Source organism: Caloenas nicobarica, chromosome 15, assembly GCF_036013445.1.
Source record: "Caloenas nicobarica isolate bCalNic1 chromosome 15, bCalNic1.hap1, whole genome shotgun sequence".
Taxonomy (NCBI): Eukaryota; Metazoa; Chordata; class Aves; order Columbiformes; family Columbidae; genus Caloenas; species Caloenas nicobarica.
Genome location: NC_088259.1, coordinates 12739141 through 12752255, shown reverse-complemented (window position 1 = coordinate 12752255; position 13115 = coordinate 12739141). Strand labels below are relative to the sequence as shown.

Here is a 13115-nt window from a genome sequence, read left to right as displayed (position 1 = left end):
TGATAACTGAGTTTGATTTCTAAAATTCATGAGAAAGGAGAAGAAGCAAAATCTAAAACATTGCTGTGCACAGATCAGTTCATTTTACAGGTTGTTTTCTAGGATTTTTATGACACTAGAATTTTCGGGTGAAGACAAAGAATCCCATCGGGCACTGATATCTTTCCCATAAATGGTCTAACCCTGAGCCTGCTGCAGTCACTAGCAAGTTTCTCTGTTACTTCAGTGGCTCATCGAGGGTTTTGTTGATGCACAGAATGCATGGAGAGAAGCTAATGGCCTTGCTCGTGACCAGAAGGAAAGTCAGAGGACACATCCCAGGGACTGCATTGCTGTTTTTTCCTCCACTTTTCCACTTTTTGCAATAAGCAAAGCAGATCAGAGAGAAACTGGAAGTCTTGGCTGTGAAATGTAAGTTGCCAGCCAGCAACAGAACTTCCAGAAGTGCTGCAGACAAGTGCAGAGCAACAGCTACCGGGTTCTTGCTACATTCGTTTTCTGTTGCTCAAGGAGACGAGTATTTACAGTTGCACTGAGAGCTACACATCGAGATGAAATAATGAGTTGGATTAAAGACAATATCCTACTGTGCAAAACCTTTTCCTTTCCAGAAGACTGATAACCAGGAGGGTTGCTTTATCTTTCAGTTTCAATGGTGCATACCTTTAATAAGAAAACTCCCTGAATTCCTAGTCTATTTATTAAGACGGTAATCACATTTATTACTGAGCACGTGACTCATTGACCTTAATCTGTTCCATTTGATAATTAATAGAAAGTTATTTTCCCATTTTTTCATCCGTCTTGAGACGCTGTCATTTTCAGTTGTGAACTAACAGAACTTGGATCTCCATCCAACTTTATATCAACTTACCAGCTTTATTAACTGCTCTAATAGTAACCGAGGAATACTCAAAACCAGCTACATTGAGCATACCATTTCTCCTCTGTGTGAATTATTTGCAAAATTCCCAATAACTACATACAACAGAGACTTTGCTGTGTGTGTCATATAGAACCAGTCCAAACTTCAAACATTTTTGAGTAACCTTTTTTACTGTTTCCCAGTAATCATTACCTATTAAAATGATCCAAGGAAGGTACAGAAACACAACTACAGATGATGCAATAGGGCAACAAATTGCAAATTTCACATTTAGCCACCAAGTATGTTATTTCAAATGAGGGTTTTCTGACTGTTTGCACAAGAACAGCCTATTATTCATAACAGCCAATGGCTACAGAGCTGTGAGTATAGCTGAATAAGAATTGGAATAAACATTCACAGATCACCTTCTAATTTTCACCCAAACTATAATTACAAGAGGTTATGCTGATGCCTCTTATCAGCTCTTCCAAAGATAACTTTCAACTAGCTTATTTTGATAGTTTCCTAGTTTGTTTCTAAGAAAGAAAAAAGGCAAGACAAATTTTTGTTAAAATAAGTAGTCTGGAACAGCACTAATCCTGAATATATTTGAACAGATTTTGTAAGAATGGGTTCACTTTTTCCAAAACCTGTGTCTACAAAATGTTTTCATCTGGCATTGAAAGCATTTAAAAATAAGCAGTATACCATAATGTCACCTTTAATTGGACAAAATTAGTTTGGGCTACACAAAAGACAGTTTTCTATTTCCCTGTGATACTGTCTTTTTGACTTTGCTTATATTTATGTAAATCTCACTTGTAAAACAGGACATTGGTTTCATTTTGTTCCCATATTTTCATTTTGCATCACTTGTTGCAATGTGTTTAGTCCTAGCTCACTTAAATTGGGTAAACACAGATAATATGAAACCATGTTTCACGTGCTGTGTTTGGAACGGGTTGCGCACGGAAGGTTTTATTCTCAGAGGTTTCCAAAACCAGACGGGGTAGCACCCTGAGCAACCTCGTCTGACCTCACTGCTAACTCTGCTTCGAGCGAGTGTTTGTAACAGAGACTTCCTCAGGTCCCTTCTGACTATAATTGTTCTGTGTTTCTGTATTAACATTTATTAATTCTTAAATTCTGGAATATGGTTCCAGAAAAGTAAAATGGTATTATTTCTGGGGTGCTGAGAGCCTCCATTTGCAAATCTGATACTCAGATTCATTTATAATACTTTGAGTATTTATTGCAGGTTTTAAGTGCAATGTTCAATGTTCTTTACACTGTACCAAACTTGAATTCCTAGCTAAGAAATGAAAGATGAATCAATTTAATCACGAAATGAAGTAATTATTGTCTGTATAATGCCTGTGTATAAGATCCGTGATATTCTTAATTGCTAACTTTTGCAGTCCAGCAGTTGAAAGTGTTTATTTGACTATCTGAGGATTTCTACTTGTTTTGTTTCTCCTCCCTTACAGCTCCATGAGCATATGGCAGATAACCCTTGAAATGGAGGCCCAGCAGCAGCCTGGTTCTACAGCTGCACCAGCAGATCGACCAGTTCCAACCTCTGCTCTTCAGCCTGCACAGGGTTCTGCAGATCTCAGCCAGAGCTGTGTGGTTCCTCAACGGGAACAAGCTCTGTCCCAGCCTCTGTATCTCAAAGCCCTGACCATCCCGCTGTATCAGCCCGTCCAGGCAGGGTGCTTCCAGCCAAACAGTCAGCTGGTGACTGCCAGGAGCTGTGTAAATCTGGACAGCAGCAACATACCTCTGATCCTGAACCCGCTTGTTCCTTCGGAAGGCACCGATCAGTCCCGGTCAGTTTTTCAGAAACAACTTGGGCAAACTCTGACTTTGAGCATAGTCAGCACTTTACCAGTTTTATCATCACCAAATTCTTGTGTGAATGCATCTATTGGAAGCCCAGGAAAATCAAAAAAAGCTGGGAAATATATCTGCAAACACTGTGGGCGAGATTGTTTGAAGCCAAGTGTCCTTGAGAAACATATTCGCTCTCACACAGGAGAGAGGCCCTTTCCATGCACCACTTGTGGGATTGCATTTAAAACTCAAAGCAATTTATATAAACACAGAAGAACTCAAACCCATGTCAACAATACCAGACTGCCCTCGGACTCTGATAGCAGTGGCGTATTAGAGCAAAATGAGAAATCGACAGAGAGCATCACCTCACATGGAGGCAGCAAACTACTTAGTAGCACCTGTGAAGACAAGGGGATACAGATGAAACAAAGGAGTTCAGAGGCTGGTGCTGTAACAGACACTAAGAAACTTCTTAATGACCTTTCACTGCCAGCAACCAGCAATTCATCATTTGCTTCAGAAAATCAAGAAACAACAAATCAGTCGTTTAGTTCCGAGGCTAGTCAGGGGGCTCCTGAAAGAGAACCTCAAAGTTTATCATCTCCAGGTGCTTTGCCAAGTGGTCAGTGCCAGAGAAAGAAGATACAGGAGCAAAGAACTCCAACCGCCAATAAGCATATTCAGTTGCAAAGGCAGCAAGCAACCTCTTCAGAAAAGCAGTGGGATTACAAGCCATTTGACTGCAAGCTAAAAAAGTGTGAGAGCACTGACTCAGGGTATCTGTCACGCTCTGATAGTACAGAACAACAGATGGCATCATCCAGCCCGCTGCACAGTCTCTATGAGCACAGCACAGAACTGGAAAACGAAACTGCCTTGAGCAGCTCCAGGTGTCCCTCCGGAAGCGGTGCAAAGCTAGATGCAGCTGAGAAAGCTACAGCCTTGATGCTAGAGAAAAAGAGGCTGGAGGAACACATTTCAAATCTTATTTCTCATAACAAAAGTGTGGTGGATGATACCCACTTAGACAATGTTAGGCCCAGAAAAACTGTCCTCTCTAAACAGGGAAGCATTGATCTGCCAATGCCTTACACATACAAAGACTCCTTCCATTTTGACATCAGAACTTGTGATGTAAATAGGAAAAAGAATCTTTCCCTTTGTTCAGCAAAATCTACCTTTGCACCCCTAGAAAGATGTAAGCCAATGTTTTTTCATTCAGTCCCCACCCAGTTCTCCACAACGATAGATACTGTGCCTGTGACACGAAGCAACTCTTTGCCGTTTGTGGAGGGCACAAGAATGGTCCATGACAAAGCAGGTTTCTCCAAACCACTTTCTCTTACTAAGCAGTCTGTAAATACAGGCACTGCTGGTTTGCTGCCTAGCAACAATCTTGCTGCAAATTCAGTGGATTTTCCTAATAGCCATCCCAGAGCTCTCGTCAGACAAGCAGCAGTGGATGATTTGCCACTAAGTCATGTGGCTGATCATCCTTCTCTGTCAGAAGAGTTGCAAGGGAGTAAAAAGCTTGGGACTGGAGAAGTAATCAGTGCTAAAAATAAGAAACACAATCAAAGGAAGTTAAAGATGTTCTCGCAAGAAAAGTGGCAGATGTACGGAGATGAAACATTTAAGAAAATCTACCAGAAAATGAAAAGCAGTCAAAATGCCAAGAAAATTAAACAAAGGGGGAATAAGATTCCAGATATTACAAGCTTCACTCCAGATTCAAAGGAGTCAGTCAGCAGTACTGAAATTACTGAGGAAAGAGATGGCAGGAGCTCTGTAAGTGACAGTCTTTCCTCCCTTGTGGCAACAGGTTTAAACACTGGTAAATCAGAAACCTGCACTAATGGAAATAATTTTCTACAGAATATGTCCTCCGAGGAAACCTCAGACAGTTTAACCTATGTAATGCAGCCATCATGTTCAGTAAATGCTAGTGCACATACCGTAAGCAGCAAAACTTCCCCAGAGCCCAGCGGCAGTGACACAGATAAATCCACAGCTGGCAGTAGCGCATTACGAGCTCCGAGCAGTTGTGAGCTCAGGCTTCAAAATACTTCATGTCAGCTGAATGCTAACAGAAGGAATGACGCCTGCTCGCCAGCACAGAGTAGAAAATGGGAAAACCCGAGCCCTGGGAAAGAATCCAGTACATTTGAATCAGACTGTAAAAACACTTCAAACAATTATGGAAACCAGAGCAGGAACAAGGAATCTGGCCAGCATGCCCTGACACCCTGCTGGGTCCATTGCAACAACAGAGAAGCGGCAGGGAAATCCCAGGATTTACCATCAGAAAGAAAAAAGCTGAAATTTGAAGTGGAGAAGACACAAAACATTATTTCAAATTCCTGTCCTAGTCCCAGTAGTGAAAGCAATGCCATAAATGAAGCAGAGAGAGCCTATTGCACTGTCACTCGGGGTCTTTCCACAGCCCTGGTGAAATTCTCCAGTGAAGCAGAGGAGCGAAAATTAAGCACAGGAACTGATGAATCCACTGGAGGTACTGAGAATGCAGACTATATGAAAACAATCAAACTCCCCTCAAAAGCTCTTGATTGTAGTGATGTCAACCTTCTTTCCCATTCAGCAGGTATCTCAAAAGCTTCATTTGTGGGATTTTTAGGGCCTGAATTAAGGGGAAGTGATTGCAATTCTTTTGCCTTACACAATGCAACAGATAAAGACGTCAAAACATGTCTTGTGAAAACAGGAGCAAAAGCACCACTCTCCAGTGACAATGCTGCTGACACGTCTTCTAAAATTCATCATCTGCAATCTGGTCATTTAGCTCCAGTCCCACAACAAAATGCCTTTTCCCCAAAATATATCCTTAAGTTGCCGCAAGACAAGGGAGCCTCAGATTTGTCGCTTTTGCTTAGATCAGAAGAGAAGGTTCCACCGTGCGCACCTGTGACAGACACCTTGGCCAACCCCCCCTGCTCGTCCCACAGCAGATCACCCAGTTCTCATTCTGATGATGTGTTTTGGTCCCCTTTAAAATCAGAAGCGAGACAAAAGGCCAGCAAAGGAGAGCTAGGATGGAATGTACACACAAACTGGAAAACTCCAGTATTTTGTTCACCAGGCAATTCAGAAACCACAAATACCTTAGCCACAGCAGATAACACCTTTTATAACCAAAACTTCAGGCACCAGGATGTTTTAAGAGATGCTTGGAAAAACAAACAGAACAAAAATAAATTAAATTATCAGAGGCAAACAGAAGAGAAGTGGATGAGCATAGCTACTTGCTCTACGCAGACCCCAAAGAAGAAAATATGCTTTACTTCTATGTATCCAAGTGGTTTTTTCATATCGGCTGACATCAAAGAAGAGAGGAAGGTTTTACATCATCTTTCCTCAGGCAGTGACTCTTTGATAATGATGGCAGCTTCCAGCAAGGGTGCAGAGCCAGGGACGGGATGGGACAGAGCTGGAAGTCTGTGCGTTCTTAAGGACGCGTTGCCAACGCTGCAGGATACGCAGCATTCTCGGAGCTCGACAGACAACCTCACCTCCTTTTGCCGTTCTTTTGGCACGTTTTATTGCCACGCTCTCACGACTCACTGTAAAGAATTCCCAGTACTACCCCACAATAATCTGACTTGCTACTCTAGAAATTTATCAGTATCAAGCACAAAGAGCACCTTCCCGTCACTGAATGCTGAACCTCGATTAACGTGGTGTTGTTTAACAAGAAGCCTTCCCCTGCCTGCGGAGCAGAGGGGAAATGCAGACTCTGCTTATTCCTCCATGCACACCTGTGACAAGGAGTCCAGCAATGAATGCGCACTGTCAAAATATGATATTTCTCTTTTCAAAATGAAAAATATTAGCAAGACTGTGGCATATGGCTTAACAAACAGGAGCTTAAGAACATGGGTTTCATCCTTTTCTAAAGGACAACAGATGCAGGAGGTAATATATTAATAATCCTATTTCCTTTCTCAAGAGCATGTAACTGGCTGAACCCCCTCTCTGATTAGAAGAATAAAAGAATTATCAAAAGGATATTTATGGACATTTACAGGCATTTGTCAATACAGAATGTACAATTTATGTTTTTATAAAGTACGTTACAGAGTCATTTGATGCATGAAAAATACATACTTTTGTGTGAATATTTAAGTATCTTTCACTTGGGAATTTCACTCGGAGTGCTGTCTAGTGAGAAGAGTATATATCTATTTATTGATTTTTCTGCTTCTATTTTAAATTCTTCTGTAACAGCATATGTATTTCACTGTTTTAATTTTAAGGGAATATTTGAATTACAGTAGGAATTAAGTAGACCATTAATGTCAAGCTTTTATTAGACTTGGAGATACCTGCAGTCAAAGACAGACTGTGCACTAGATCTCCCATCACTTAGATACACTGAAATGTCAAAAAACCTAAATTGCATTAATACCCCATGGAGTGTTTAAGGCTTGAAAACTTTTCTTTTTTAGGTAAGTGAAGACTGACTAGTCTATCTGTACAGATCCTGAACAGCTCTGTAAGACTAAGCTTACTTTCTGTATAGGAAGAAGAATACAAAAGAACATACACTAATTCTATACAGGTTCTCAAAAGCAGCAAGTTGTTTTATTTTATAGAAGTAGATGGACAGAGTGATTAGAAAAAAATAACACACAAGTTCTAGGAAAAAAATCAGAGTCATGCTATTTAATTACTGTGCTATTCAGTGCTATTTAAAAAGAGCATAGATTTCCAGTCTCTCAGTCAATGTAATGCACAATTTTCATGTACTTCATTTTTTTCTAATATTCTCAACAGTTAAGCTCAGCAGCTCCTGGTGGTGCTACCAAAAATATTTCAGAGCAAAAGAAGAAAACAGTCATTTGCAAAAAGGAAAAACTGTTAACAAATAAACTCAAGAGGAGCCAGAAACAGAAAAAGATTAAAGTCACCCCCAAATGGTAAGGAATATGGCTTTCAGCTTCCCTAGATGCAGACATAATTTTGCTAAAATGAGTGTAAAAAGTCCACAGAAAATAAAAAGTAATCCCCAAAATTCAACCTTGTCAAAACTGGGGGGAAAAGTAAATTAGAAAGAGCTATTCCCACGTTGCAGCAGTTCCACAAAGGTAAACTATGAAAAATACCAATATGTTGTTTGCTATCAGGAACAGACTGTTCTAAGGAAAACAGACATAGAGCAAAGAAAGATGACGACTGGTCGATTGTCTCTTGCTATGCTTTAGAAATGATTCTTATCTGTCAAAACTGTCAGCGTTTACTTTTGTTTGAAGGGAACTAAAATATAATACTTCAGTTTTTAATCCTGTTACAGCCAAAACCCACCTTTTGTCCTCAGAAGATCTATATCATGAACTTGTATTCACAAGATAATGCAGAAGAATAAATATCAAGTTCTAACACAAACTAACAAAACCATCTGTAGTTTAAAGGATTATTTGGTTTAAATAAAAAGCAGGAAGAATTTGGGTATAAAGCTATCAAAGGCACGTAGTAGTAATCAGCACAGTTTGTCTGTATTTCATGGAATATTTAGCCTCCAGTCTTTCAAGAAGGGGGTAGCAGAACGTCTGATAAATTGCTTCAATAAGAAACACATATTGTGTGCATATATCCCTCTGATTTTATTTCATGACCGAAATCAGACAGAGTGACTCCCTTGCGGACAAACCAGTGCCAGTAACTTAATCACCGTGTCTGGTTTGGCAAAGAGCACTGCAGTGTTGAGGGAGCATAAGGACAAAAATAGAATACTTGGGTCTATGTTATCCAGTCTAGTGACATTCTCCTAGGACTTTTTTCTTTTTCTTTTTTTTTTTTTTAAATTTTTTCTCTCTGTGTGTGGTTTTATTTTGTTTTGTTTTTCCTGCTGGTCTCAGAATTTATTTATTTGGCTATATCAAATAAGTACAGGGACTCAGTTAAGTACAGGGTCCTAAAAGCTCAGGTCATACATATTAGTAGCTAACCAGCCAAACTGTTAACCATGAAATGTTACCTGTTTTTCTAATACCCCAAACACATGAATAAGCACGTCCTTGTAGATTGGCTTATTACTCTGTGTACAGTGACTGATTCTACCGATGCAGGAATGGGACCTTCCAATGAACTGTAGTCTCAATCATCAGGAGTTTCTGAAAGATCTAGCTAGAATAGGAAACAAAGCAGAGCCGGGTTGTTCAGCATGAGTTTTCTAAATGACTGAAATACTTTTGCTGTTCATTGATGATGATGAATAGGTAGCGCAAAAGAAGTGAAAAGTAAAAAAGCCAACAACTATGCAGTCTCAGGTGGCTGCCGTGCAATTCAAGTCTATATGAAGTCTGTTGTTTTAGAATTCCAGATACAGGAAAATGGATATGTTATTCCTGAATCCTTTTCTCTTAGCAAGCCAAGGATTTAGTGAATCCTACTGAGGAACAAATGGATAAAATAATTGTGGGTCTCTTGCCTAAAATCCTGATTTTTTTTGAGTCAACATATACAAACATCTTCACAGTAGTAAATTGCTGTTAGACTTACATTTTCTTGATGATGTGGTACTATTCTACTCTGGCTGCTTTTAAATCGCCCATCTATTTCGTACCCTTTCGATGCCTTTGGCAATGCAGGTACAGAGGGAGGCACGTACAGGGATACGCTCAGCTGAAAATTAACCGACTAAGCAAGCGGCACTGTTTTCCAAATAGGACACTGGATGCTTTGAAAAAGGGCTATTCATCACAACCCTGTGCATTTAATAAGTATAAGAAGTGCAATTCTCCTCAATCAAAAGTACAAGGTAAGTATTCTGAATATTCTTTAATGTATTCAGAGTTCATTTCTTCAGAGAATGAATGTTAGCAGTATCTCTGACATGCACCTGTTCCACATGGAACTGCAAAAACACTTTTGTCCTTCAGTATGTTCTGCAAGCAAAAATACAAACGTCTCTCGCATTTTCAGAACTGAACACACAACGATTTTCATACACATACTTACATATGTGAATTTGACAATTAGGAGGGCATTTAAAAAAATAATTCAATATAACATTTCACTAGAAGCCTAAACAGATTTAAGATGGATCTTTTTCAGTTTCTGAGACGAGACTGTTTGCAGTGTGAAATGAATGTGGTGTGTTGACCTGCTTTCGTGTTTCAATGACCACCCCTCATTTAATTAGAAGCATTAATATAAATGATGCGTATACCACAACCATCTTGGAAACAGGGACAATACCTTGTGTTCGTTCAGAGCAGATATGAGTAGCTATTACTTTGCATGACAGTAAGGGCCAATTAAAAAAACCCCAAACCAAACACATAGACAGTAAATAAGAAATTGTATCATGCTCAGAATAAACATTTACAGAAAATAGTAAAAACTTAGAAGTTAGTTCAGTGATATGATGATGAGTAATTTAGTAAGTTCTAGCATGTGAGGGAATAAAAATCAAAATAAAAGTTTCTTCAACCTCTTTTCAATAGAAAATTACCTACACCAGCAAAAAGACACATCTTGTTCCACCTCAGACAAACCACTTTGCAGAAGGAAAAAAGAAGGAAACAATAACTCAGGAATATTTTCCCATACTGAAAATCTAAACCATGTTAAGCAAAAAGACAAAATGGATAAAAAAGTAAGTATTGTACCTTAATTCATGTATTACTTTTTATTAAAAGATATTGGTAATTGAAACTTGAATTATATTCAGCTGTTTTAAAGTTCAAGTTGTGACTACTTTGTATCACGAATTGAGTTTAAAAATGTGTTAAAGGTATTTTGGGGGTTAAAATATAATGAAGTAAATGTTTTCTACTTATGTAGACAACTTAGTTATCATTGCACTTTTATGAAAGGTGGAATTGCTCTGGATTGAAACTTTTAACTGTATTTTTTTTCCCCCAACTAATTTCTACAGGACATTTCTGGGCAAATCAAGGAACACACAAGAACAAACTTCTCTTTTCAGAACGTTACAGCTCCTCTGGATATATCTACGACAGCTCATTCCTTTCCATCCACAGTCAGTCCCGCCACGCAGCAAGGCAGCAGTGATGTGGAAACCTGCTGCTCAGTGACACAACTGCTTGTGTGTCCGCGATCAGCCCCGGGGGAGCCAGAGCCAAATGTTCACAGTGACTCAATGGCATCTTCTTGTTGGTCTTGCCCTTCTGATTTTACAAATACGGGCACAGGCGATCAACTTGACAGCACAAACTCGGAGACTACTGATCTCCCTTCCTCACATCTAGAAGCAAGCCAGGAAAACATACTAAACGTAGAGTCAGAGAGTCGAAGATTTGGTGCACTGGACCCGGCGATCCAGGCCTCAGGAACGGAGAAACCTCCAACAGAAGAAAACACAAATTCATCTCCAAAAGAAAACTCAACTGCCTGTTCCCAGCCTGGATGTTCACATTTATTAGGATCAAAAGCAGAGTCTCTTCCTGAGTCAGTCACTAGAGCTAAATTACCCAGTACAGAATACACAGAGCGGGCAAACTTTTCTCAAAAAATCCTTGACCTTCACGCAAGTGCAGACAAGAACGGAGCCCACCTGCAGTCACACAGCTCTGGAAAGCCACACGGAACAGCTGCTGCTACCTTTACAAAGCCCCAAATTACTCTCAGGTCCCCCGAGTTCCAGACTTACTCTGCAACACCTTCCAAGACCTACAAAAAGAGAGGTTTAGAGATGATGAGGAAGCAAACCAGAGTTGAGTATGATGACACTAGCAGTGATGATGAAGATAGGCTCGTTATAGAAATATAGCAGATAGGCTACTAACAAGATGCTTGTACGATGGCCCGTTACAGAAGGAAACACCACGGATGTTTGATCTGTATTTCTGAAGCACCTTAAAAAACAGAAAAGCCATTCCTCTGTGCAGTTCTCTTCTGAAGAGGCTCCTTTATTTCAAGGACTCAAACTTTTCTAAAAAAAAAAAAAAAATAAAAGGCTTATTTGAAGCAAAGAGGGACCTGGCATCACACATTTAAATGCAAGTGGTAAACTTGTGTTTATGAGGGGTTTCCAGCATTGTTAACATTCTTCAGTCTTACAGAATTCCCACAAGTGCTGCTGCCAGTGGTTGTGTTACCAAAAGCTGCAGTGTATTTATTTACTACTAACAGTACTATGGCAGCAGCTTCCTCAGTATATGAGCCAAGATCTCCTGGACAGGTATGGATGTATTCTCTTCTATATACTCCTCTTTTCTGGCAGTCATTTCCATCTGTACCGGGAGCCATACGCTGGCATTAAGGGGAAGGTCTGTTCCCTATGTACCTGTGATATTGGAAGAGTCCGGAAAAATGCTGATCTTTTTCCATGTTGCACAAATGTCAGTGCTTCTTTGTGACAAATGACACAAGCATGCTTTGCTTTGTGATTTGTGCCTTTTATGCCAAGGTCTACTCAAATATTCTTGATTTCTAGTTGGAGAATATGGGTGTTAGCTATTGATAATTCCTTGTGGTAAAATTTCTGATGAGGATTTTCTCATTATATTCATCACATTGTGCTCCAACCGATATAATCTGGAATGTTTCAGTTTTATTGTAATCTTAAATTTAACTGCAAGTATGCTATTTTATTGAGAGTAAAGAAGCTATATGGTATAGCTTGTTTTCTTTTTTTAACAAAAGGTTTTGTGCTATGAACCCTAAAATTTACTGGTTTCTATGTGAATAAATTATTAAATATTTTAGTTTAACCAAATGTATTCAACTTGCTTGATTAAACCGATAAACGTTAAAAACATTCCACTTCTCCATTATAGTCAGACTCTATACTTAAACTTCTACCGTTCTTATATTGTGAATAGGGTTTATGGATTAACCTACATGGGATATTCAGAATTGCTTTTACTTCAATCACACACAGGTAAGCTTATAGAGATCTTATTCACAAAGAGGTCTAGTATACTATGTGAGAAAATAAACGTATATGTGCAAAAAGATGCCAAAACAGCTAACAGAGATCAAACAAGTGCTAACTCCCGTGGAATTCTTGTGTTTCAGATGTCTTACAAACATGACAACACTTGAGCTCCATACAGAGCTTCACATTTAGCCTCCAATTATGTTTATAAATTTATTCATGGCACAGAAGACAAAAATAATGATCATAATATGACCCCAATTCCTAATTGTAATATGTAAAAAAAAAAAAAAATAATTAAAAAATCTACTTTTTCAGAATAGAGGCTGAATAATGAAAGATATTTTTCCCTTTCTAAAAATTTTACAATATTACACTGAGTACACCAATAATTGGTGTCAAAACTGCAAGGAAAAAATCTAGGAATATTAGTTTGAGGAATTATGCCTTTTTATTCTCCTGCTTTGCTTCTCATTTACCAAGTGCTGGGGTTTTATAGCAATATTATTAATACCAATCTCTTGGGTTGTGCTCAGAATTCGCAGCTCA

The 13115-nt window shown here is 39.1% G+C and overlaps 1 protein-coding gene across 1 annotated transcript; it reads left to right on the top strand.

Annotated features, from left to right (window-relative positions):
* The first annotated feature begins 2359 nt into the window (after positions 1-2359).
* On the top strand, positions 2360-11456 carry ZNF831 (zinc finger protein 831). The gene is made up of 5 exons (XM_065645916.1): positions 2360-6634; positions 7496-7638; positions 9310-9479; positions 10168-10319; positions 10602-11456. Exons 1-5 carry the CDS (start codon positions 2360-2362, stop codon positions 11454-11456), a joined length of 5595 nt encoding a protein of 1864 aa, XP_065501988.1.
* The last annotated feature ends 1659 nt before the right edge of the window (positions 11457-13115 follow it).

What these genes read in the sequence shown, in the direction of transcription:
- ZNF831 (XM_065645916.1), top strand. Translation starts at nt 2,360, where the DNA reads ATGAGCATATGGCAGATAACCCTTGAAATGGAGGCCCAGCAGCAGCCT. An exon ending in ATTAAAGTCACCCCCAAATG is followed by an intron (nt 7,639 to 9,309) that starts GTAAGGAATATG and finishes TTGGCAATGCAG; the next exon opens with GTACAGAGGGAGGCACGTAC. An exon ending in TCCTCAATCAAAAGTACAAG is followed by an intron (nt 9,480 to 10,167) that starts GTAAGTATTCTG and finishes TCTTTTCAATAG; the next exon opens with AAAATTACCTACACCAGCAA.